General features: G+C 52.2%; 1 protein-coding gene across 2 annotated transcripts in view; it reads right to left on the bottom strand.

Annotated features, from left to right (window-relative positions):
* The window catches only part of SEPTIN9 (septin 9), a 98860-nt gene that overhangs the window by 49973 nt on the left and 25203 nt on the right, over positions 1-23684 (bottom strand). The window contains exons 1-2 of one of the 2 annotated variants that reach the window (XM_054170565.1): positions 20338-20555; positions 5366-6004 (exon numbers count right to left, since the gene is read on the bottom strand). In XM_054170565.1, the coding sequence (XP_054026540.1) occupies positions 5366-6004; positions 20338-20392 (694 nt within the window). In that variant the 5' untranslated portion in view covers positions 20393-20555. Of the gene's footprint in view, positions 1-5365; positions 6005-20337; positions 20556-23684 lie in introns of those variants that run through there. The other variant, XM_054170564.1, reaches the window with a different exon arrangement.

The raw sequence follows: 23684 nt of genomic DNA, 5'->3' as shown, positions 1-23684 counted from the left end.
AACCCAGCAAGGGAAGAGACCTGCCAGGTTAAGCCCAGTGCCAGGAGGACTCTGCAGCTCAGCACCCAAGGGTTTGCCCTCTCCTGGTCTCAAACCACATGAGGAAGGCAGGGGAAGTGGAAATCCTGACATTTCCTGTGGGAAACTATTCCTTTGGATAATGAATCTGCACTGGAGAGATCAGTGATTTTCCTACAGGCCCTCAGGGACCTCTGACAGCACAAAGGAATTCTCCGTGTGACTGCCCCTGGCTCTGGTTGCCTGTGCTGGAGACCAGGGACAGGCAAGCTGCTGCCCACGGCGTATCCTGCCTGAATGGAGCACCCCACATGGCATCACTACCATGATGGCACCCACCCAAACTGTGCCCACACACACAGGAAGAAGGGGACACGTGGATGGCAACGTGACTGGAGCTGAACGTGAGGTAATGAGTTTGGCAATAGTATTCCTGGGGGGCAAAGATGTGCAACAGAAGTACCATCACATCGACATGACCTGGCCTCCTTCCTGACGTTGTAAAGCAGCGGTGTCAAGCCCTGAAACAGGCTGCCCAGGGCAGTGGTGGAGTCACCATCCCTGGAGGAGTTTAAAAGATATGGAGGTGTGGTGCTGAGGGGCTAGGTGATGTGGCAGTGCTGGGCTAATGGTTGGAGTTGATGACCTTAAAGGTCTTTTCCAACCAAAACAATTCTATGATTCCATGACATCCTCAGTGACCAAAATAGACCCCAAAAGGAGCTGTGATGTGCTGGCTGCTCCCTGTAGAGCTAGGGACTGATGGCACAGTGGGAGTGGGACAGAAGGAAGTGGCCAGGCCCACTGCTGCCCTCCCAGTGCGGGCAGGAGGCCACGCATGTGGTGTCCCAGATCATGGGACACATTCGTCTCCCCCCCCCACACTCCTTCATTCCAAGTCACTGGCTCTGCAGCTCTCCATTTTTCCAGATTATCTCATTTTTGGCATCTGAGCTCACAAACTAAGGCTCTGGGTTTCCCACTCAGCTCGTCTGTTCGGTATCACAGGCTGCAAACACTTCCCGTTACAAATAACAACAACAAAACAGAGCCTGCCCCCAGCCCAGCCCCAGCATGTCAGCTGCTCTGGAGGAGATGTTTCCTTCCAGCTTTCCTCTCTGGGCACAGCTGAGCTGCAGCAAAGCTCAGGGAGCTGGAAACCATTACTCACTGCAGCTCCTCTTTGCTGCAGGGAGAGTCACTGTGCCAGGAGTTGTCCAAATCCCCATATCTCCCAGCTCCATCCACCAGCCCAGCCCCACGCAGGACAGCACCGAAGAGTCATCCCAAGGCTGGGGTGGTTTTGCTTCTCCATCCCTGGGTGTTCATGGCAGGATGCAGGCTAGAGGCTGGCTTCAGGTGACACCAAGCTGCATACCCCACTATGGCTTTCCCAGCACACAGCAACAGATCCCTGGCTTCCAGCCTTTGCAAGGAGCTGAGGCAAGCTGAAAAGTCCAGGGGAGTCTCTAAAAGAGCAAGTTCTAAAGGAAAGGCTTTCCACAGGAGTTCAAGGGTGGAAAAAAAGAGTGAGAAAGCTGAATTGCTTTGCTCTCTTTATGTCATCCTCCAGGAATAGCACTTCCCCTCACCTTTGTATTTACTTTTAATTGTGCCATTTACAGAAACACAGAATCATTTTAGACCATCAAGTCCAACCATTATTCAACTCCACCAAGTCTAGTGCTAAACTATGTTCCTCAGCACCACGTCTCTGCATCTTTCTGCCCTTTGCATACCCTCCCTTCACCTACATCTGCTGCCCAGCTCTGCTCACATTGCTCTGGAAGACTCCAGATACAGCAATGCACATTGCCCAGTTATCCCATCACATTTCCTTGTCCCACCTAGGGAGCACCAGCACAAAGTCCAGCATTGCCATCCTACTGGTGCAGTGGCACATCACAGCTGTGATGTGCACTCATGTCCCACATCCCTATCACCAACGGTCCATCTCAACTTCAAACCTGCAGGAGCACAGCTAGTGCTCCCTGGGGCATGCAGGAGGGCATGAAAAGGACTCAGAGAGGAGGAGTATTTCTTGCTCTTATGCTCCATGAAGATACCTCCTGCCCTGCTCCCACCTTGAGAACCATGGCTCCAGAGCAGGCTCAGCCCACGCCACCAGCCATGACAGCCAAATGAAGTTCAGTGCTGTAATTAATCCTTTCCTTTGTGGTTTGTCTGAGCTGCTGAGCTCTCAGCGATTGCCCTCTCCTTCGACCGGCCTCTTCCTGCACAACACGCTCTCCTGCATACCTCTGGCAGTGGGACAAGGGGTTAAGGGCAAGGCAGCTGAGCCCTGGCAGCTGGGGAAAGACAAGTCCCAGCACATGGACGAGGGCAGCTGGAGGCAGTTGCCGGCATCCCCTGCTCAGCTGTTTGCACTGGAGACCCATTGAGCAATGGGATCGAGAGTCATCCAGTGCCACAGGAGCATCTCTCAGGTGCTCCAAACACTGGGAGCAGGACTTTGTGCCATACATTGTGTCTGCTGCAGACATCAGGGAGCCAACATTTTCATTTGGGAGGCTGTGGTGAGGCCAGAGCTGCCAAGGAGCTGGCAAGCACTGGCAATGTGCCTACACCCATTTGCAGGGCTCCCTGAGGGTCCCTGCTCAGCCTCCCCAAGCACACTCCTTTGTGCGCTTACACCATTGACAAGGAGAGATGCCATCCACCCAGCCAGCATCACCCCAGGGTGGGTATTGTGAATCAGAAGTGCTCTGAAATGGGGTCCTGCACAAAAGGAGCCCAGGGCAAACTCAAGTCATGGCAATGGAAGAGGTTGGAGGTGACCAGAAAGGGGGAATTGGCTCTGGCAACAATACCTACAGGGAGGGAGAGAGCGTCAGAGTTCTCCCTCCCCTTACAACTTTGTCTCCTGGGTCTTCTTAGAGGCATAAATTCCATAAACCCAAATAAATGACTGAAAGCCTCTTTTGTACCAGGACCAGGGACTGGCTGGTTCTGCAAGGCAGACCCCAGACAGCTGCACTCTTGGGTAAAACTCATCCCCAGCAGCTGTCCTGGGCTTTGAGAGTCATTTTTGGATGCAAAGAGCCCTCCCCCCTCCACTCTGGGCAGCTGAGGGATTCAGCAGCTTAGATGGCCTGCTGCTCTTGAAGTGCACAACCATGTGCAGTTCAGAGCTTGGGAAGCTCAGAGCAGCTCAAACCCAGCAGGACAAGACTCAGCACCCACCCATAGGAGAAGATGTGTCTCTTGGGCACCACACACAGAGCACATAGAAACAGAGAGCCCACAAGAGAGATCCAGGCCTAACTCCATCATTGGGCTGGGCCATAGAATAGAATAGAATAGACCAGACTAGGTTGGAAGAGACCTTTGAGATCATTGTGTCCAACCCATCATCCAACACTATCTAATCAACTAAACCATGGCACCAAGCACCCCATCAAGTCTTCTAAACACCTCCAGTGATGGTGACTCCACCACCTCCCCAGGCAGCCCATTCTAATGGGCAATCACTCTGTCTATGAAGAACTTCTTCCTAACATCCAGTCTAAACCTCCCCTAGTGCAGCTTGAGACTGTGTCCTCTTGTTCTGGTGCTGCTTGCCTGGGAGAAGAGACCAGCCCCCGCCTGTCTACTACCTCCTTTCAGGTAGTTGTAGCCAGCAAGAAGGTCTCCCCTGAGCCTCCTCTTCTCCAGGCTAAGCAACCCCAGCTCCCTCAGCCTCTCCTCACAGGGCTGTGCTCCAAACCCCTCACCAGCTTTCTCTGGACACCTTTCAGCAACTCAACATCTTTCCTAAACTGAGGGGCCCAGAACTGGACACTGTACTCAAGGTGTGGCCTAACCAGTGCAGTGTGCAGGGGGAGAATGACCTCCCTGCTCCTGCTGGCCACACTGTTCCTGATACAGGCCAGGATGCCATTTGCCTTCTTGGCCACCTGGGCACACTGCTGGCTCATGTTCAGCCAGATGTCAACCAGTACCCCCCGGTCCCTTTCTGCCTGGCTGCTCTCCAGCCACTCTGACCCCAGCCTGGAGCACTGCATGGGGTTGTTGTGGCCAATGTGTAGCACCTGGCACTTGGATGTGTTAAATCTCATGCCCTTGGACTCTGCCCATCTGCCCAGCTTGTCAAGGTCACTCTGCAGAGCTCTCCTACTCTCTAACAGATCAACTCCTGCCCCCAGCTTGGGGTCATCTGCAAACTTACTGAAGATGGGCTCAATGCCCTCATCCAGATCATCAATAAAGATATTAAAGAGCATGGGGCCCAGCTGGAGATGGACCAAGCTGCTGGAGGTGCTCATCCACTCTTTAAAATCCTGCTCAGAGAAGCCACATCTAGCCATACAAATGCACAGCAAAATAAAACCACTCAAGTCTTATGAGTTCAGTATCAGCTCCACTAACACATGATTTGATTTCAGACCATGAGCACACAACAAAACCTGGCTTGTCCACAGACCTTGTGTGACCATAGGGCTGCACCCAGGGAGAGGCAATGGAGCAGGAACAGGAGATCATCCTATGGTGGAGCAAGAGAAGGACATGTGGTCTAGATCCAGAGCCAGGCATGGACCTCCCAGGTCCTGGCTTGGCCACCACACATCATCCCACAGCCCCCACAGAGAGGCACAGGGTGGGGAGGTGGTGCCCTCCAACTGACCGCTGCAGCCCGTGCAGGAGAGAGCTCGTGGGTGATGGGGAACGGAAAAATAATGAATGGGCCAGAAGCGGAAAAAACCATCTCCAAAGCTTTGGGGAGAAAAAATGACAGCTGGTGGGGGAGGGAGGTGGCTTTAACAGGGGATTAATTGAAAACAAGATAGAGCTGATACACGCCAGGGCTCCAGTTTAATAGTGGCTCTGGTCCATGAAGTTATTAGACTTTGGTTCCAAGGCCAAAAACCCTCTGACTCCTGCTAACAAAGAGGCGGTTTCTGACCCACAGCCATAAGCAACAGCACTAAACAAGCCACCACAACAATGCTTCCACCACCACCTCTCCAGCACCTCAGAGGCTTTTCTAGATGTTGCACAGGTAGCTGGGTCTGCACACAGGGCTTGAGCTGATGGAATTGTTGCTTTCTGCCAGCACCCAGGCTTTGGGCATTTTTTTCATTTCCTTACAGGCTTGACAGCATTTTTTACCCAACCTGACAGCTCCTTCAGCCAGCATAAACCCAAAGATAACAGCCATGCCTGCAGACACATCTGAGCACAGATCCAACACCAGCCTTAAAAGACACCACCCCTGGAGCTGAAAGAACAGCACCCAACACTCGCTGTCCCTGCATGGCCTCTGAGCCCACAGAAGGCAGGTCACAAGCAGCATCTCACCCAAGCAGCTGCCCAGAGCTGTACTCACCTTCTTCTCTCTTCGGTGGGCTCTCCATCAGCACTGGCTGTGGCTTTGGCTCTGCCTGGGGGGGCTGGGTGGCCAAGGGAGGCTCTGAGCTCTCCGTGTGCCGCGCCGGTGGGGCCGGGACTTCGGCAGCCTTGGCTACCTGAATTTCCACGCGCTTGGTGGCCGTGTCAGGCACGGCAGCGGCGGCCACCTCAGCTCTTTGTTGAGGCATCTCAGGGATCTTTGATGCCGGCGCCTCCACCCTCCGGAGACTCGGCTCCTGGGGCTTGCCGAGGGTGATCTCAGTGGGTTTGTGCCCCAGCACATCTGCTCTTTTGAGGCCAAACCTTGACAACCCTGAGGTGGAGTTCTCCACCTGCTTGGATGTGATGTCAATGGAGATTTGTGTTCTTCTGGACACCGGCTCAGGCAGTTTGGGTCCAGAGAGCTCCACCCTCCTCAGAGAGGGCTTGGGTGACCTTTGGCCTGTGAGGTCCACATGTCGGGCAGGGGGCTCCAAATTCCTGGCGCCGAGTTCCTGAAACTTCTGCGTGGAGCTGGACACGGTGGACCTAAGGAGGGGGTTTGGGGTCCGTCTTTGTGGAGTGGAGGAATTTGAAGACTGATCTACCTCCTCGACCTCAAAAGATCTTTTCAGAGCTGAAAAACAAAAAAAGAGTTCACAATTTAGTTACCAGCTACCTGAGCATCTCAAGATGCTTACAGGTGCTGCCTGAGGCTCAAAACCCCCTTACTGCTACTCCACCTGAAGGTTCATAATCCCATTGAAAGCAGGCTCTGCCTCTTTGGACATGTTACAAATTCAGTAACGAAACAAACCAGAGCCAGGAAATTCAACCCAGAGCAGAAACCATCTCAGTGCTGCCCTCCATCCCATCCACACACGGCTGGAGTGAAGAAGAAGGTCCCATCACAGCACAGCCCAGCAGAGGGCTTGGGGGCAGCCACCCAGCTCCTAGTGCCTCCCTTTCCCTCTCACATCCAAAGGATACACAGATAAACACAAGCTTCCCAGTGAGGGCTGCCAGCAAACAATCCCAGGAGAGCACCAAATCCATAGAAATGCACCAAAGGTGGCAGCCACAGAAGCTGAAATCCTTCAAAACAAACCCAGAGATCATCCAGCCAAAGGCAGAAGTGTTTTGAAAACACCAGCATGAGACCCAGACACAAGGAAGAGGCCAATTGAGAGAGCTTAGAGACATCCTAAAATCTAAACATCCTCATTTCCACTCCTGACGGCTCTGTCAGGAGGCAAAGATGGATGCAACATCATCTTGGATGTTCGGGTTTACACTTGAGGAGGCAGCAGCCCTGCCTGCCCCAAGCCCCAGCAGCACACACAGATTCTGTCCCAGCTCTCCCAGCTGCGGTGCAGCAGACACACAGCAGACTGGCACTCAGACCATTGCCTGTCATTTGCCTCTGCCTGTCACACAGGTCCCCCTCAGCACACAGAGTTGGCAGGCTACATAAAAATGAAGCCCCCAAACCCCCTGAGGTAAGAACATATCCAAGGAAACTTGATAGTCACTGGTGTCAGACTCTCAGCTTAGGGGCAAAAAGCATTGCTGAAGGAAGCCTCAATCCATGGAGTGAGGCTCCCTTCCCAGTCACACAGACGAAGGCCAGTAGCTGCCTGATGGTTCCTGACTCATGCCTGGACATCCGTGCAGCCTTTCCCACCCTACTCCAGCCAGACCTCTTCAAAAATAGATGCCCTGAAGCCCATCAGCAGGGAGACAGCCAGGTGGAAATGAAAGACTGAACTTCACATGAAGGAGGGAAAAGCAGACAATCGCTGCTGGATCTCACCAAAATGGGCTGCTCATACCCCCTGTGCCTCACAGCACCCAGGCACAGTGTCAGCACAGAATGAGACACAGCCCCAGGGTCCCAAGGGGTTGACAGCCCCAGTATGATGACCAGCACAAGCATCAGTCATGAGTCCACCCATCCTTTACATCAAGGGGATAATATCAGTGAGATTTAGCCCATAAAAACTTGGGCTTGAGATCACACAGGATGCAGGGGGAGAGATTGGAGCACAGCCTTCCCTTGTCCCAGGATGTCCACCCACCCGCGGCCACCCCTGGGGTGGAGCTGGAGAAGGGCCACCCTGTACGTGGGAAGCAATTCCTCTGCGTGGGGCTGCTCCAACCCCTGGGGGCAAGGCCAGGGGGCCTGGGGACCCCCCAGCGCTTGGACACATCCATTCACCAGAGAGAAGCCATCTGGCACGGCTGGGGCCAGCCGGTGGGACCGTCCACGGGGCAGCCACCCCAGCTCCACTCCACCAATGGATCGCAGACGCAGCTGCTGATACAGGGCCACCCCCAGCCCCAGGCAGGGCTAGCAGCAGATGCCAGCTGCCTCTGTCCTGGGCAGCAGGGGCTGCGGACAGCAATAGCCCCATCCTGTGGCAGCAGCTCCAAGGGCTCCCAAAGGAGATAGTGAGGAAAGCAAGACCCTCAGAGCTGAGCAGGCAGACAGAGGTTAGTGCTGGGATACAGGCTTGGGGCTGCTTTCCCCAGTTGTTATTCCCACATTTTAGAGCTGTTCCCACATGTACATAGCTATCAGGTCTCCAAAATCCAGTTGGCCCATATACTCTTCAGCACAGACTTTTCTATCTTTTTCCATCACACCCTTAATCCAGAATAGAACATTTCAGCTATTTTCCCCCAAAATCCCCAGTCTGAAACAATGCAGCAGACAAGCCCAGTTTGCATTCTGCAGGAATACAAAGGGAGCGGAAGGCACGACCCAACAGGGAGCATTTCCCTGGCCTTGAGCAGAGCTGGGCAGGGAAGAGCAGTGCAGGGCATGGCCCAGTCAGGCACTGCCAGCTCCTAGATGGATGAGATCTCAGTTTTGTCCACCTCAGGCCTCTAAAACCCATTCATCACTCCTCCGGTCAGTCAGATCACTTTCCATTTATTCCCTTCCACAAAGCAGCCTCATGACAGTTGTGTCTGGAGAAAGAGTTTGAAAGTAAATGCTCCCAAGCAACCTAATAGCAAAGGAAACCCTGGTGAGTATCATTTCTGAAGGGACTGCCACCTTCAGCAATGGTGGTCCTTGGTGGGACCAAGTACGGCTGCAGCTCCTCTGCTCAGCATCACCTCTCTCCTGCTCCATGCACAGTGAAGAAAAAAGGATCTCAGGAAGCAAAACAACTCTCAAAAAAATAAAAAAGGGAGAAAAAGCTTAAAAATAGTCTGTCCTGCCCAGAGCCAAGAAAGGAAAGCAAACAGCCTCTGCCCCAGATGACTCTCCTCCTGGCTTCCTGCGGGAAGCTGGTGTATTCCTTACAACAGCAGGAGCCAAAGGCAGGGCACTGCTCCCACCCTGCGCTGGGGTCCCACGCTGGCAGTCGTAGTTAATGCTCCAGGTCCCCATGGGGCTCCAAGTCCACATATCCCTGACACCCTAGGCCAAGGTGTCCCAGCATGGGGGCAACGCTGCAGAGTTGCCCCCACTGTGGTATTCTCCAGGGGATTGTTGGTGCTAGCAGGGCTTCCCCAGCCCCACCAGCAGCATCCAATCTGCTGGCCGGTGTCAGAGGCAGCTGGCAGGGAAGAGGCAGAGGTGCTGAGCATCACCCTTCCTTCTCTTCCTCTGGTGGTGAGTGTACAGTGCGGTGTGAACTCAAAACAACGTGTTACCATCAACATGTGCTTCCTTTTAACCAGTTCCAAACCAAATCAGGCTGCTCTGCCTCAATTCACCACTGCTGAAGGCAGCAGCTCCCCTCCCACAACAGGGAAAGACCCACATCCCCCAAAATGAGGTTTTTACGGGCTTCCTTTCAGATCCTTGCCAGCCTCTGCCCATAACCATTATGCCTGGGCTGGGAACCACTCACTGGGGTGTCCTTGTGGGGCCCAGACCTTCACAAATCTTACAAGGTAGCAGCATTTTGCTCAGCCTCACACAGACGTGGTCCCACAGTGCAGGGCCAGCTTTATTAACCCTGGCAGATGAGGGAGGCATGGGCTTTCCAAATGTCTTGACCCAAACGTGCTCCCTACCAGACAGGCACTTTGGGGCAAGAAACACATCTTCAAAGGTCCCAAAGCAAGCACAGGGTCTGAGAAGCAGCAAAATAAATTATGTCTTTCCATGCTGCACCACTGGGGATGTCTGCAGAGTGTGGCCACTGTGTCCTCCCAGTCACCCCACGGTCAGGCATCAGCAGGTCACACGCCACCAGTTAAAGCTGCTCTTCAGGGATCTTGCAAGTGGGGACGAGAGGCCAGAGGTCTGGTTCAAATCCCAGTAGCTCAAACAACAGCCAAGACTTCTCCACAGAAGTTACAAGCAAATGCTATGGCTGAAGACTCCTATCAATATGCTCCTCTCCCCAAATGCAAGCTGGAGGTCCTTCGGAAGTCCCAGCTAAGCCAAAGGTGCCCAGATGCCATGAAGGATTCTATCTTCTGCCCAAGGACTCCACATGACCTGGTGGGAAGAACTGGAGCTACCCAGCATGCTATCCGCTGCAGCTCATCCTGCTCCACAGCCTGGCTCCAGGCATCCAGTGGGACCCAGCAGGGGGATCAATGAGGGAACATCTGCTCCTTCTTTCTTCCCTTCTTGGACAGAATAGTCAAGTAACAGTTGAGGGGATGCTTTACACAAGGAAACCTCTATGCACAGAGCTCAGGAGGAGACCAAAACAAACAGCAGTGGATGCTGGCTCCTCCGGGTCCCACTTCACAACCAGAGCCTTGGGCTCTGCCATAGCCACAGTGCCCAACTGCTTCCCATTAAACATCCTCTGCTCCTCACACGGTCCCTGTAACCCAGGGGTTACTTTTGCTTGCTTGCTTAAGCACAGAAAGCTTCTCCTGGGTTGTCTGACACATAAGAGTGTTTCGGGAGCAGGGCAGGCAGGCGCCCTGTTACTTCACACAACACAATGGTCCCGTTTGAGAACACTGGCTTTCTCTAAACTGCTACCAGATGGTCACCTCCTGTTCCTGGGGAGGAAGGAGGGGGAGGCTGCAGGTCTCATCTTTCAAGAAGCCTTTGGAAACCCAACAAAGCATCACCCTTAAAGCTTCCCTGAGCCCTGTCACCAGGCAGCAGGATGCTCACAGCAGCTTTCTGAGCCAACTCTAGCACAAAGAGCATGTTTGCCCATGTCACTGCAAGGCCACCTGGCTTTGGCTTATCCAAACCTATTGCCCATGACAGCTTTGAATAGCTGCTGCCATCTGTAACAGAGGTGGATACATTTTAGAGGCTCAGGGACAGGTAGGATATTCTTTATGTATCTATGAGGTGTACTGAACCTAAAGGTCATGCAGCAGAAAGGGGAGTTGCAGCCCTGCTGCAGGATCAGAGGGGGCTGCCCTCTATCCCATCCTCAACAAGGTTACCCCAATTGCACCAAGCTCCTCAGTGAGGTTAAAACTAGGAGGTTGAGATGGGAAATTCACTGGGCCATGCAGGCAGCAAACAATGCCACACTCACCGGTGGGACTTTGCACTAACAGGTCCAAGGAATTCAGTTCCCCTCTTACACCTAGAGAAATGAAGGCAGGAAACTTTAAAATCACCTTTCTCAAGGCTACCAGTCACCCAGTGTGAGAGAGAAGTCAGCACTGCTGGGTCCCTTCCCTGCACTTGCACTAGGAGGTTTCTCACCTTTCTTTTAGTAATAAACCAGTCTGTTGCAATGCAAACATATCTCTGTGAATATGTATGCAACAAAAAACTGCTGTTGTGGTATGACTCACACCATCCTGGGTCAGGTTGTGAATGGCTTCTGCACAAATAAATCCTTTTTCTGACTTTGCAAACAGGACTCAAAAGAAGCTGCTGTGGATTGCACTGTGTGACACAAATTGTACACAGCTGATGGGCTGTCTGACATGTAAGAGTCTTACTGCTCTTACCCTCCTCCCAGAGGAGGGCCATGAAAATGATCAGGGGTTGGAGCACCTCTGCTACAAGGACAGGCTGCGGGAGCTGAGGCTGTTCAGCATGGAGAAGAGGAGGCTCTGGGGAGACCTAATCACAGCCTTCCAGTACCTGAAAGGGGCCTACAAGAAGGATGGAGAGAGACTGTTTACAAAGGCCTGCAGTGATAGGACGAGGGGCAACTAGAAAAGAGCAGATTTAGATCGGATGTTAGGAACAGGTTCTTTATTATGAGTGAACAGGCTGCCCAGGGAGGTGGTTTGGGCCCTGTGGTGGGTTGAGAGGCCGATCCTCCCACCACGGGCAAAATAAATGAGACTCAGACATACAGATTGCAAAAGTGGTGGAAAGTTTAAATGGAAAAGCAGTGAATTCTTTACAGAGAACCACAAGCACAGTGACAGAAGAGATCCCAAAGCACACCCAGAAGCATCCCAACACTTCCCTCTCCCCAGCTGAGGGTACACCCACAACCCCCAGGGCTCTTTCATCCCCCCCCTCCACTGTTAGGCTAATCTCAGCTGGCCAGATCTGAGATTGCCCTTCCCCCCGGCCTTGGGCCTAGCGGGCGCAGGAGGCCGCAAGATGGCTCCCCTCATTACCAGATAGCTGTGAGGGAAGAAAGAGGAAGTGCAGAAACCCTGCTGATGGTTTTATAGGGAGCAGCACATTATGGCATGAAACATGTAGCTTCCCGTGTCCACCCTCTGGGCTGGACCCTCAGGATACCACAGGTGTGGCTTGTGTGGTGGCACCAGGGGCAGCACCCAGCCTGAACCACCACAGGCCCCATCCCTGGAGGTATTCAAGGTGAGGCTCAGTAGGGCTCTGGGCAGCCTGATCTAGTTGAGGATCAGGCTTACACCTCCTTACTGCAGAGGGGGTTGGACTGGATGACCTTCAGAGGTCCCTTCCAACCCAGACCGTTCTATGATGGCTCTGGCAACATGCAGAGCCTGCCTAAATTCTACAAATGGTACCAAGTTATCGAGGAAATTTGGGGATAAATGCAAGTTCAGAGCGCTGACATTAACCAAAGCTTTCCAGGCAGCATTTCACTCCCAAGCAGCAAGCTAGAAAACATCCTGAGACTGATGCAGCAAACCCTGTATTTACCAGAAATGAACATGCACAAGCAAAGTCAAGACTAAGAATAGAAAAAAAACTAAAATCCATGCTCAGATTAATTAAAAATCCCAGCTTTTCAGGCCCTATAATGCAGTTCTAGAAAGGTTTTTAGCTCTGATTCTCCATTACACTTGGGTTTACATAACCATTAACTCTCAGCAAAATGCTTCCAGATCGGAGCAGTGTATTTTACACCCCTTATATTCATTTCATACTTATACAGAAAATGACACCAAATACAGGCCATCCAGCCCTGCAGATTGCATTACCCACTCTGCCACAGGCTCTCTGCAGCTTTTTTCTCCAGCCCATGCTCCAGTTTCCCTTCATAATTGGAAGAGAGAGGAGAGAAATAAATCTCTGCACTTCCCAGGGGACTGCAGATTTGGGGTTTGGTTCACTAATATTTCTAAAACACCTTAAAATTATTACCCAAAATGCAAAAGTATGATGCAGATGGTTTTGCAGACCCCACACTTCCCTGGTACTGCACTGGGTGAGGAAGCCAATCCCACGACTCCCAACACCCATGCAGGGGACATGGAGAGTGACTTGAGGTGGGTGACCAGCCCTGGTGGTGGGGACTGTGTGATTAAATCATTAAGTGATCAAGTCTTCACTTGAGAAGATGCTCTGATGGGTGGTATTGCAACACTGCTGGTTAAAAAGTTGCAGAAAAGGATAAACTGGTAAAAGTGGCTGAAGGAGGGGCCCCATTCAGGCTCCCAGTGCTTCCTGTTGATTGCTGGTGCCAGCACAGCCAGCTCTGCCATCTCTGTTGGAGGGGGCACCCAGCACTGCAATGCAAGCAGTTGTCCAAGTGTCCTGAAGGCTGACAGAGAACAGAACCTTCCCTTCTTTTCCTTGGAAATCTAAGTATGGTTCAAAAATGAAAATTCATCCTTTTCACATTTCCTCATACTGGTACTTCTAATCACCAAAGACTGAAGTCCCAACCCCTGTCCTCACCCCACTCCTTCCCTCTCAAACCAGTCCCACAGACCAGCATCAACATGATGCTGTATGCCCTTGTCCTCACCACTAACTCCTGCCATGACTCCCAGGACCAGGACAAGCTGGAGAGCACACAACTCACCAAGAACAAGGAGCCATACAATTCTGTGATGCTTACTCAGTCACCTCTGCTGCAGGGAGCATGGTGGCACAGCCTGATATGGTCATGACACAGCAATCCACAGGAGGCTGTCTGATGCTGGCAGTGCCTAAATGCAGGCAGCAGGTTCATACCCCACCTCAGCTTACCCTAACTTGGCTGCCAGCAACAGGGCATCTGCTGCAGCACTGGGAGGATGCAGGGGGAGAGACCATCCTGGCACCTATGATGTCTCACCTTGTGGCAAGCAAACTAGCCAGGGGTCTTGGATGGACCTTACAGCTGGGTCACTGATCCAAAGGCATCCCCAGGAGACCCAAGTGCTGAGCTCTGTCCAGCAACCTCACAAAAGCAATCAGGGTAAAAGCCTGAGTCAGTTTGAGTCACAGCCATCAGGAGATAAGAGCTCTCATTAATCTGAGGGAAGCTTTACAGAATAAGTTGAGGGTAACAATGAACTCCTTCACTTCCCATGGGGTACTCCTCACCAGCACCCTTTGTGCAGTAGGGAAGGGAGCAAGGAGGGCTCTCCTACACCAGCACAGCAGGTGGGTGAAAGCTCCTGATGCCTCCATGAGTGTAGCAGAGCAAGACAAGGACCAATACCCTGCTGGTATGAAATGAGAGGTGGCCAGGACACAATCCTAGCCCTGTGCTGAAGGGCATGCCAGTCCACTTCTGTCCCTGATGGCCCCTGACCCTCACCAAACAGACCCATCCCCATCAGGAACTGGACTCAGACCCACCGACTCATTTCACAGGCTTCAAACAAGCTTACCCAGAATCTAGGGTCACTTCATTTGGCTTGTTGCCTCCATCTCTAAAGACCAAGAAGATGACAGAGCTCACTGCAGTAGAAGGAGGGAGAGAGGCTGGAAAAGGGAAAGAGCCTGAGTAATGGTCTACAGAAAGACACTGCTTTAAATAACAAGGATCACATTGAGAAACTTGAATATCTGGAGTGATTATGGGCTCTGAAGCCTCCATTATTGTCTTTGGATTTATGACAAGTCCCAGTCCAGTCTCTTGTGGCTGCTGTCTGGGTCCTGGCTCCTGAGAAAACGAGCTGAGCAGTTCCTGCAAGAGGAGGCTGCAGAACAGAAACCAAACTAGCACCGAGACTGTGCGGCCACAGGACACCCAGAGGTGCCTGCACTCTCACTTAGCAGCAAGTTTGCTGGCACATATTGGCCAAGAGATGTAGACGTGGTCACTCCAATTTATTAGGCATGATTCAACATGTTCTAGAGGTGCCTCCCACTCACACCATTAACATAAACCACCAAGAGACAATGAGCTAAGAGTAAAGCATGAGAGTGATCATATTTTATGTTAGCCTCTTCCTAAGAGAAAGATGCCACCGAGATCCCAGAGACTGATGAGTCCTTGGAAAATGGATGGTGCACATCTTCCAAAACCCTGACACACATCCAGGCACCAGCAGTACACTTGCACAGTCAAAAGAGCTGCCCTGGCCCTGGCATAGAGACTCATCCTTTCTCTGTCCCTTCCCCCCCAGCCAATTCTGAAAGGTTTCTTCATGATTAGTGCAACACTGCTCACTTTGCCCAGGATTGATCTATAATGGACAGCAAGAGCTCACCCATGCCAGCCAACACTGGAAACCCTCCCTGCTGACGCAGAGCCAAGGACACTCTGCTCCGTGCTGCAGTGGTTGCCCGTCCCCAAGGACACACACAGAGCCCAGCCCTCCTTGCAGAAGATGACTACAAACAAGGACCTTTGAGTGATCCTACATCCTAACTGGGGCCACAGGCTATCTCCAGAGCCCAGCTCTCGTGGGTGAAGAGATCCATGTCCTGTGCTTCCATTTCCTACTCCTTCACAACCTTTTTATTCCCAAGGAACTAAATATACAAAGGGAAAAAAAGGAACCTAGAATGGCAGGTCTCCACTGCTGTAACCAGGCAGATGCAATTCTTCCACTCTGCTCATGAAAACCCAGTTCTGCAGGGCAAGATACCACTTCTGCTGGGGAAAACACAACTCCTCTCTTCCCACAGACACCTTCCCCCAGCTCCTGCCTTTCTTACCACATGCTGATTGGCAGGAAACTCTCATCCACCCCATCCTTTTGTATCAGATTTAGAATCATAGAAAGGAAGAGAGGAAAAAGAGGATAAATTCCGAAGCACCTGTGGAGGAGATCAGAGACAATTTGCGGTCTTGGAGCAGCAAGCTACATCCATCAGCTGGGTAGGCTCTACCTAGGCTGGGCTGGCGATGAAGAGTACCGAAAGAGACTAATCACAGTTGTGGAGCCAGCCCAGGAAATCAAACAGGATTTGCTTCAGTCCTAGGGTTGAGATGATCCAAGATATAATCTGAAAGACCTTTCTGCATTTCCTTTTCCAGGCACTAAACCTTCACACAGTTGGGTCAGTGAGTCACAGACCCAGACTCCCAGCCCACTCCCATGCACGTAAGCCAGGTGAGCACTCAACCTGCAAACCCTTAGGCAGGGCTTACAGAAGACACCCTCAACCCAGGTGAGATGCTTCCACAAACATGGAGCACCTCCTTTCCCTTTTCATAGTGGCTCTTCACTGTGTTGAAGTAAAGCAACATTGCCTACATAACATAGTGACCATCCCTCTGGCATGATCCTGCTAATATTAGCAGCAGGGTTGAGTCCCAGCATCTGCAGCATGCAGGCAGCAGCTGCTCCCCATGGCAGCAGACACAGCAAAATCAAGCTGCCTGGGAGATGCACCAAGGCCATGTGTCCCAGAGACATCCTAGGCATTTGCTTGAGAAAATGTTAAAGATGTCCAAAGCAGGATCACCTAAAGCAGGGTCACGCAGGAATGCATCCAGACAGGTCTTGAACTCCACAAGTCAGGAGCTCCTTGAGACAAAGTCTGTGGCTGACATAGCAGAAATACTCTGCACAGGACAGTACAAGAGGTATATGTCTGCAGGGAAAGCATTCAGTAGTGAGAAAGAAAATAGAAGTAGCATGACCAGAGAAGCTTTCCTGGAAGCACTGACATGTCCTGGCAGGGCTGGAGGCTCCCTGCCTGCAGTACCCAGCTCCATGCAGCACACAACAGCTCAGACTGCAGCAGTGCTGAGGCTCACCTGCCAGTGAACACCTGCTCCCCAAGGGAGTTGGGCTATGGGGAATGGATAAATCAGGGCTTAAGAACCATCAAAGGCTGCCTCGTGGTTTCTGCCAGAGAAAGCTGCAAGCCTGCATGTCCCCCCACAAGCTCTACCACACCATCTTGCCACTCCATGCACTTATCTGGACATCATACTGAATCCCACCACACCACCCTGCTGCTCCATGCACTTATCTGGACATCACACTGAATCCCACCACACCACCCTGCTGCTCCACACACTTCCAGCCCCACGCACCTTTCACCATCATTCACAGCTTGCATCCACTGTGACGTTTTGTGTTTCAACATTAGGAGGAAATGAAGCTGGTGTTGACTGACAGCATTGGCAAAGAGCACTCAGCATCACTGCTGCCAACTTGCCACCAGTGACTGCCAGAAAAAATGCACCTCAGTTACTGCCAGGACTGTGCTCAGCAGCAACCACATCCCACCAGGATCCCACCTTCCACCAGATCAGGTTGCCCAAAGCCCCATCCAGCCTGGCCCTGAACACTTCCAAGGAGGGGACATCCACAGTATCTCTGGGCAGCCCATGCCACTGTCTCACCACTCTCAGAATAAAAAACTTCTTCTTAATACTAATCTAAATCCAGCCTCTTCTAGTTTAAAACTGTTAACCCTGTTATCCTATCACTACACTCCCTGACAGAAAGTCTGTCCCACTCTTTCCTGTAGGCCCCTTTAAGTACTGAAAAGCCACAAGAGAGTCTCCCCAGAACCTTCTCTTCTCCAGGCTGAACAACCCCAATTTTCAGCCTGTCCTCATGGGATAGGTGTTCTAGCCCTCAGATCACCTTCATGTTTCTAAGTGGAATTATCTTTGGGTATCTTTACAACCAGCCAAAGTTGTGAGCGTAAGCACCCACACCTCTCTCTGCAGTCAAATATCACAGACACCCACACTCCCAGATCACCCAACCTGAGAGGATCAAGATGGTTTGGGGTTTACACAACATTAACACACTGCACATGCCTCCCACTACCTGGGTTGATTTAATGCTACATGTTCCCTTCCCTGCCACTCAGCAGTCCCTGTCTGAGGCTCCAAGGAGCTGAGTGACCCAAAGCCCCTCTGAGCCAGAGGTGAGTTTGGGAAGCGCTGCTGCAACCTCAGCTGAACCAGCCACACTTCCAAAAACCTGCCAAAATCTATAAACCCAGGGGCAGAAGTATTATGCTCTGTAAATCCTGGCAAACCGCAGACCTAATAACACTCTCCCCCAGAAGAGACAAAGGAGCTCTTGCCAATCAAATTAACATGACTGATGCCCTCCCTGCAGGACCCACTGGCTTGGGTGCATGGTGATCACACATACTGCTGCTCGGGTGCAACCAGTCCTCATTGCATCACCAGGCACAAGAAGGCATGCTGCTGTGCTGTCTGTCCCTTTCATATGTTGCTCTGATTTCAAAACTAACCTGGAATTAAGTATCTCATACTCCTTCTCCCTCCCAAAGGGCCCTTGCATCTCCTTGGGCTCAGAGAGCCTGGCAGCCACTCCCTGTCTTCTGGAACCTGGCAAGTACAAGAACCCTGTCAACCCTACACCAGGGAGGGATGCTACAAGGCAAGCAGGCAGGGACAACCAGGGTGAAGGCAGGAACAACCAGGGTGATTCGGGAGGGCAGGCAGCGTGTAACCAGCAAGAACAAAGAGGGCTCTGGCTGCTGGGTGATCTGGTGTTTCTGCTCCGTGGTATTTTGGGCTGATCTTTCCTGCTTGGCCGTGGGCTGCCCGGAGCTGAGATACCCACCCAGCAGACACAAACACTGCATCTCCTGCCCTACAGGCCAGAAATTAATTGCCTTGTTCTTGGGAAGCTGCTGTGCTACTCAGAAAACTAATTAAATTGTGAAACAGTAGCCCGGGTCCCTGCTCAAGGGGAAGGCCAAAGCTTTTGGCTCTGATGCACAGAGCTTTCCCCTGCCTCTCCCTCTGCACAGGCAGGAACTATAAAGTGTTCCATGGACTGACAAAATAAATCGCACTGCAGAGCGGCTCAGTGCCACCAAGGAGCACACAGAGCCCGAACAAGCGGCCCTGAGGCTCACAGCAGAGTCTTTATCATACCCAAGTAGGGAATTACTCATTCTTCAGAGATTTAAATGCAATCAGGGCAGGCGAGAGGGAAGGCTGTAATTACATCAGAGCTCGGAGCCCTGCGGTGGGAAGCTCACAAGTTCCCAAAGGACAGTTACAAAGACGCCGTTGAACCCCGAGTGCCAAACCGATGGTGTATTTGGGTTGCCCTCTGTCTCCCCACACTTCTTAGACCACAGGGACATGACTTCCTTCAATTTCACACTTAGCCTTCCACTCCCGACTTTAGCTGAAAAAAAGCCCAGGGGATGGAAAAAGAGGACATGAATGTGGCTAAACCTCAAGACAAGGCCTGCAGGGACCCCAGTTCTGCCACCCGTTTCCTGCCTGACCTGGAAGAGGAACCCTTGTGCTCTCAGCTTCCTCAGCTTCCCAGCAGGAAAAACACCACCAGCTCCTTCCCGAAGGCAAGGCTGGGTTCACCAGGAGGCGGTGAAGTCCTCTCAGCCTATAGCTAGACGCGCACAGCCCCTGGATAAGCTTTCACCGCGGCCCCCAGATCTCCACTATTTCTTGGTTGTTTTTTCTAGAAACCGCTGCACGAAGCTCAGTTTGGGTCGCTGCCAGGATGCGAGAGTGCGTAGGGACGGAGCTGCTCTTCCAAACTCCGGCTCCGTAAGATGAGCTCTCCTGAGCTGATCTCTCAACGTTTGCTTCAGACAAACCCCTCCACCCTTCTTCTGCCCATCTCCAACTCTCGTCTGGCAGCAGCACGCTTCTCCACTAGCTTGTTTTCTTGCCTGAAAAAGCCAGCACACGGGGCAAGAGCTGCAGATGCCCGAGGAGAAGACATCCCAGTCCTAACACCAAGGGGACTGAAGGAGATCCTCCATCGGAGAGCAAAGCAAAGCTGTCGGGCAGCTGGAGCTCTGCCATGGGACAACTGCAAAGCTTCCCAGGGTGGGCAGATCCCACTATGGGCATATAGGAAACTTAGGTTCATTATCCACCGCCCAGCTACTCCAGGGCTGTGTTTGCGTCCAAAATCTGGGAGCCGACAGAAAGGAGTGGTGTTTCACAGACTTTCAATCATGTCAGGCTGAGTTTGCAGCTCAAAGTCTACAAAAACCAACTCGGAAAGGCAGGAAAGGAAAAAAAAATCCCGCAGGATCCTGCCTTAGCATATAAAACCCGCCGCAACGCTGCTCCGAACAAAAGCCGCGGCACCGATACCCCCGGCCCCGGAGCTGCGCTGGCTGCCAGGGGATGCGGGCTGGCCCCCGCCGCCCTTGGGCCCCCGCTCCTCACAGCCTACTCGGGGAGGGTTACCCGCAGCGAAGCCCCGTCAGAAGCCGGGTCCACCTCCTGGGCACCGCCGGGGAGAAGCGGAAGGCAGCCGGGCTCCCGGGGAGTGCTCAACCCTACTCCGCCACAGCCCCCAGACCAGCGCGGTGCCTGCGAGAGGCGCGGGTGGCTCCGCGCTGCCCGGCCACAACTTCTTCCCCGCTTCTTCCTCAGTTTAGCCCAAACAGCAGCGGCAGCTCCCACACACAGCTCGGGGTTTAACACACACTCACTCACGCCCGCCGCAATCCCCAGGGCGACCTACCTTCGAAGTCGGAGATGATGCCCTCCAGGTGGGCGTTGACGGCCGGGTCGGCCATGGCGGGGCGCAGGGCGCTGCCCCCCGGCTCTGCGAGCCGCGGGCGGGCGGGTTCGAGCAGCAGCAGCCGCCGCCGCCTGCGGCCGAATGAATGGCGGAGGGCGAACGGCTGCGGCCGCCCCCCGCTCCGGCGGGCAGCCTGCCATGCCGCCCGGCCCGGCCCAGCCCGGCCCAGCCCAGCCCGACCCGGCTCGGCCCGGCCCCCTCGCCGCGCACTGGCTGCTCCCCACGCCCGTCACACGCCGCCCCGGCCCCTCGGTGGAGCGGCGGGCGGGGACCCCCGCACCTCTCCCCCGGTGGGTTGGTGAGTGGAAGGGGCACCCGCGGGGGAGTCGGGCACTGCCCCCGCCCCGGGATACACAGCATCTCGCGGACATGCCGCATCCCCCCGGCCCAGGAAAGAGCTCAAAGTAGGGGCTGGACGCCGCTGTCGGCTATCTGCTCCCGGTCAGCCCCAAGCCCGCGGTCAGAGGGTGATGACCAACCCATGGGTGCCCACGAGATGGATGGCACCGTTACACCACTGATGTTCTCGAGCACCCATATCCCATCCAATTCCCGATGTGCCCTTGTTTGGACACACTGCTGGTTTTGTCATTTCTCAAAATACAACTGGAGCACTAGCAGAGCTGGCCCAGCACTACCAAACCCAAGCCACCAAAGCAGCAGAGACAGCTGTAAAACCCGCTCCAAAGCCAAGCACACAGCTGGGCACACCTGCACTGAGCCCCATGCTGCCACAGCTCACTCCTCTCCAGACAGAGCCAGCAACACCAGTGCCAGCTTTGGGCATTAACACTAGCCCCATCCATGGCTGCCTCCCTGCCACTTCTCACACCCACTCCCTTTGTGCATCTTTCTGCTCCTTATCTGATGTTTCTCCCTTCCCGTATTGATTCAGATCCTGCCCTCCTGACCCCCCTTTTATCCTCCCCACCCTGTATTTTATTAGCATCATTTAAAAGTGATGATACCCACTGAAACGTGTCCAGGCACATCAACAGGAAAAGGAGAATTACTGGGCTGGGTTTTTGTCCACTTTGGGTGAACCATAAAGAAAAATTATGCAGAACAGTAGCACTGTTAGTGCCTGGTGCTGCAGAAAGCACATGCTTCATCACTTCTGTCACATGTAATTTTACACTTCCAAAGTCTGCAGACACCACAGACTGCCCAAGAGTGTGTGTGAACCAGAAAATGAAACCAACAGCACCAGCTATTTGTTAATAGCTTGAGGTTTTAATCCAAGGAAAGGCATTATTTTAAAACATGAGAACTACTTAAATAATCTTGAGAACATCCCTTTAAAATGGAAGTATGTTATTTTAAGGTATACAGTGGTTTTCCTCCCCTTCTGCAGAGACCATTGTTCATCTCTTTCATTTCTTGCACTGCCAGTGACATCAGAAACCAACACACCACAACAGAGCACAGGAAGAGGCTTCACATCGCTCTGCCATTGCAGCACACAGATGCAAATGCCTCCCCATGCCACACACCATCCATAAAGCCACAGCTGCCCATCTCCCCAGCAGCCCCACTCCTGAACACCACTACCTGTCCCTGATGCTTTAGAGGAGAGCAGGAGTGAACATGGACCCACAGCTCAGTGCCCAGTGTCATGTCCCTGCTTTCCCCACATCCACACACGCTCTGCAGGGAGCAGTGCCACACTGCATAGAGGCACACACTGTTTGACCTGCACTGCTGGCATCAATTTTCCAAATAAAGTGGCTTTATTTTTCAAGTCTGCTCAAGTGGTCAGAGGCAGATCACGCCCACAATCCATTTCAAGTAGGCAAAACCATAGCTGTCAATAATTAACCTCAGTTATTGAGTGAGGAAAAAAAGATACTTGGTTAAAAACTGCAGAACCTAGATCAGTCTTTTGTGAAGGCCGTTAAGCATCAGAACTCCCTGGTACATTGTCATTGCAAGGTTGTAGAGTGAGTTTAAAGAGGGGGAAAAAATGAACCAAGCAAGACAAAACAAAAATCAGCATCACAAAAAAACCACCACAACTTAAACAACATTTAAGTGTGGGGAAGAACTGAGCACATTTTTTTTTGGTGTTCAGTCTGCCCTCTTGCACACCCCATAAGATTCAGAATCAGGCTCACTGCTTAGAGTTTGTTGGCACTTCCTGAACTAAGTCACATGGGGATCACTGAGGCACTGTGATGGGGACTCTGCTTTTGAGGTCAACCAGAGGCAAAAAGAAGTAAACCACCAGGAAAAAAAACCAAAACTGTTTGATGGGCTGTGAATAGTGAGTGTCATGAGCTGGGCTCATGAAACTGGTGAGGAAGCTCAAAGTATTTTAGCACAAGAGTTAGAGGCAGTTTGGTTCAGTCCCAGTTCCTTGGCTCACTCTGCATTTCCTAAGAAAGATGATGTTATCATCCTGGATCTAATAAAGGCTTAGCAAATCAACAGGCCTAGAGGAGAGCTCCAAGAAGTGTGAAATAAAATATCCGGACTGTAAGTAGGAGTTCATTTTCATTAAAACCAGGTGGCTAATATTGCACCCATGTGCACCTAAGGCACTGAGAAAGGCAGAGGAAGATGGAAAACTACATCTACTAAAGAGTAGCAAGAATATCCAGAGCTCTAATAGTAAATATTTAAAGCAGGAAGGTATGTAAACAACTTGCTTCACAGCAAGTAACCCAAGTGCCTGCTAGCAGAGGAGGAGAGCAAGCTTTCCTCTAGGGAGATAAGCCCATCCTTCTCTCTCCTGGAGACTTTCTTGCACCTTTATCTGATTTAGCCATGGTCAAACACATGGCTTTACAAGGGTGTAAGACCACAAACATCTTTTACTTGTCCAGTCTGCATGAAATAACCATTTCATCTCATTTTCTACCTGCATCCTGAACCCAAAAGCTTGTGTTTAGCTAACTGCTCAAGAAAGACAGCAACCTTGGGAAACTGAGCACCCATCCCAGTGGGATGCAGAATCTACCTGGAATTGGTTTCTGGGGCTCCCTGTCAGCATAGCACAAGCATGCATTATACTACTCATCCAAATACAGTTTCAGCACAGGCCCTGCTTCACTCTTGTCTGGTAGATCGAGGAGATTAAGGACCCTGAGCATCCCACACTGGTCTTGTCAACTACATTCCCTTTGATAAACTAATGTATGGTTTAGTTGATTAGGTGGTGTTGGGTGATAGGTTGGACATGACAATCTTGAAGGTCTCTTCCAGCCCAGTTTATTCTATTCTATTCTAATCTGGTTCTGCTCCTCTGTCCTTCATGTCAGGTGTTTTTTTCAGTCCCTTACTTGGCT

The sequence above is a fragment of the Dryobates pubescens genome, chromosome 20, assembly GCF_014839835.1.
Source record: "Dryobates pubescens isolate bDryPub1 chromosome 20, bDryPub1.pri, whole genome shotgun sequence".
Taxonomy (NCBI): Eukaryota; Metazoa; Chordata; class Aves; order Piciformes; family Picidae; genus Dryobates; species Dryobates pubescens.
This window is presented reverse-complemented; position numbering and strand designations above follow the sequence as displayed.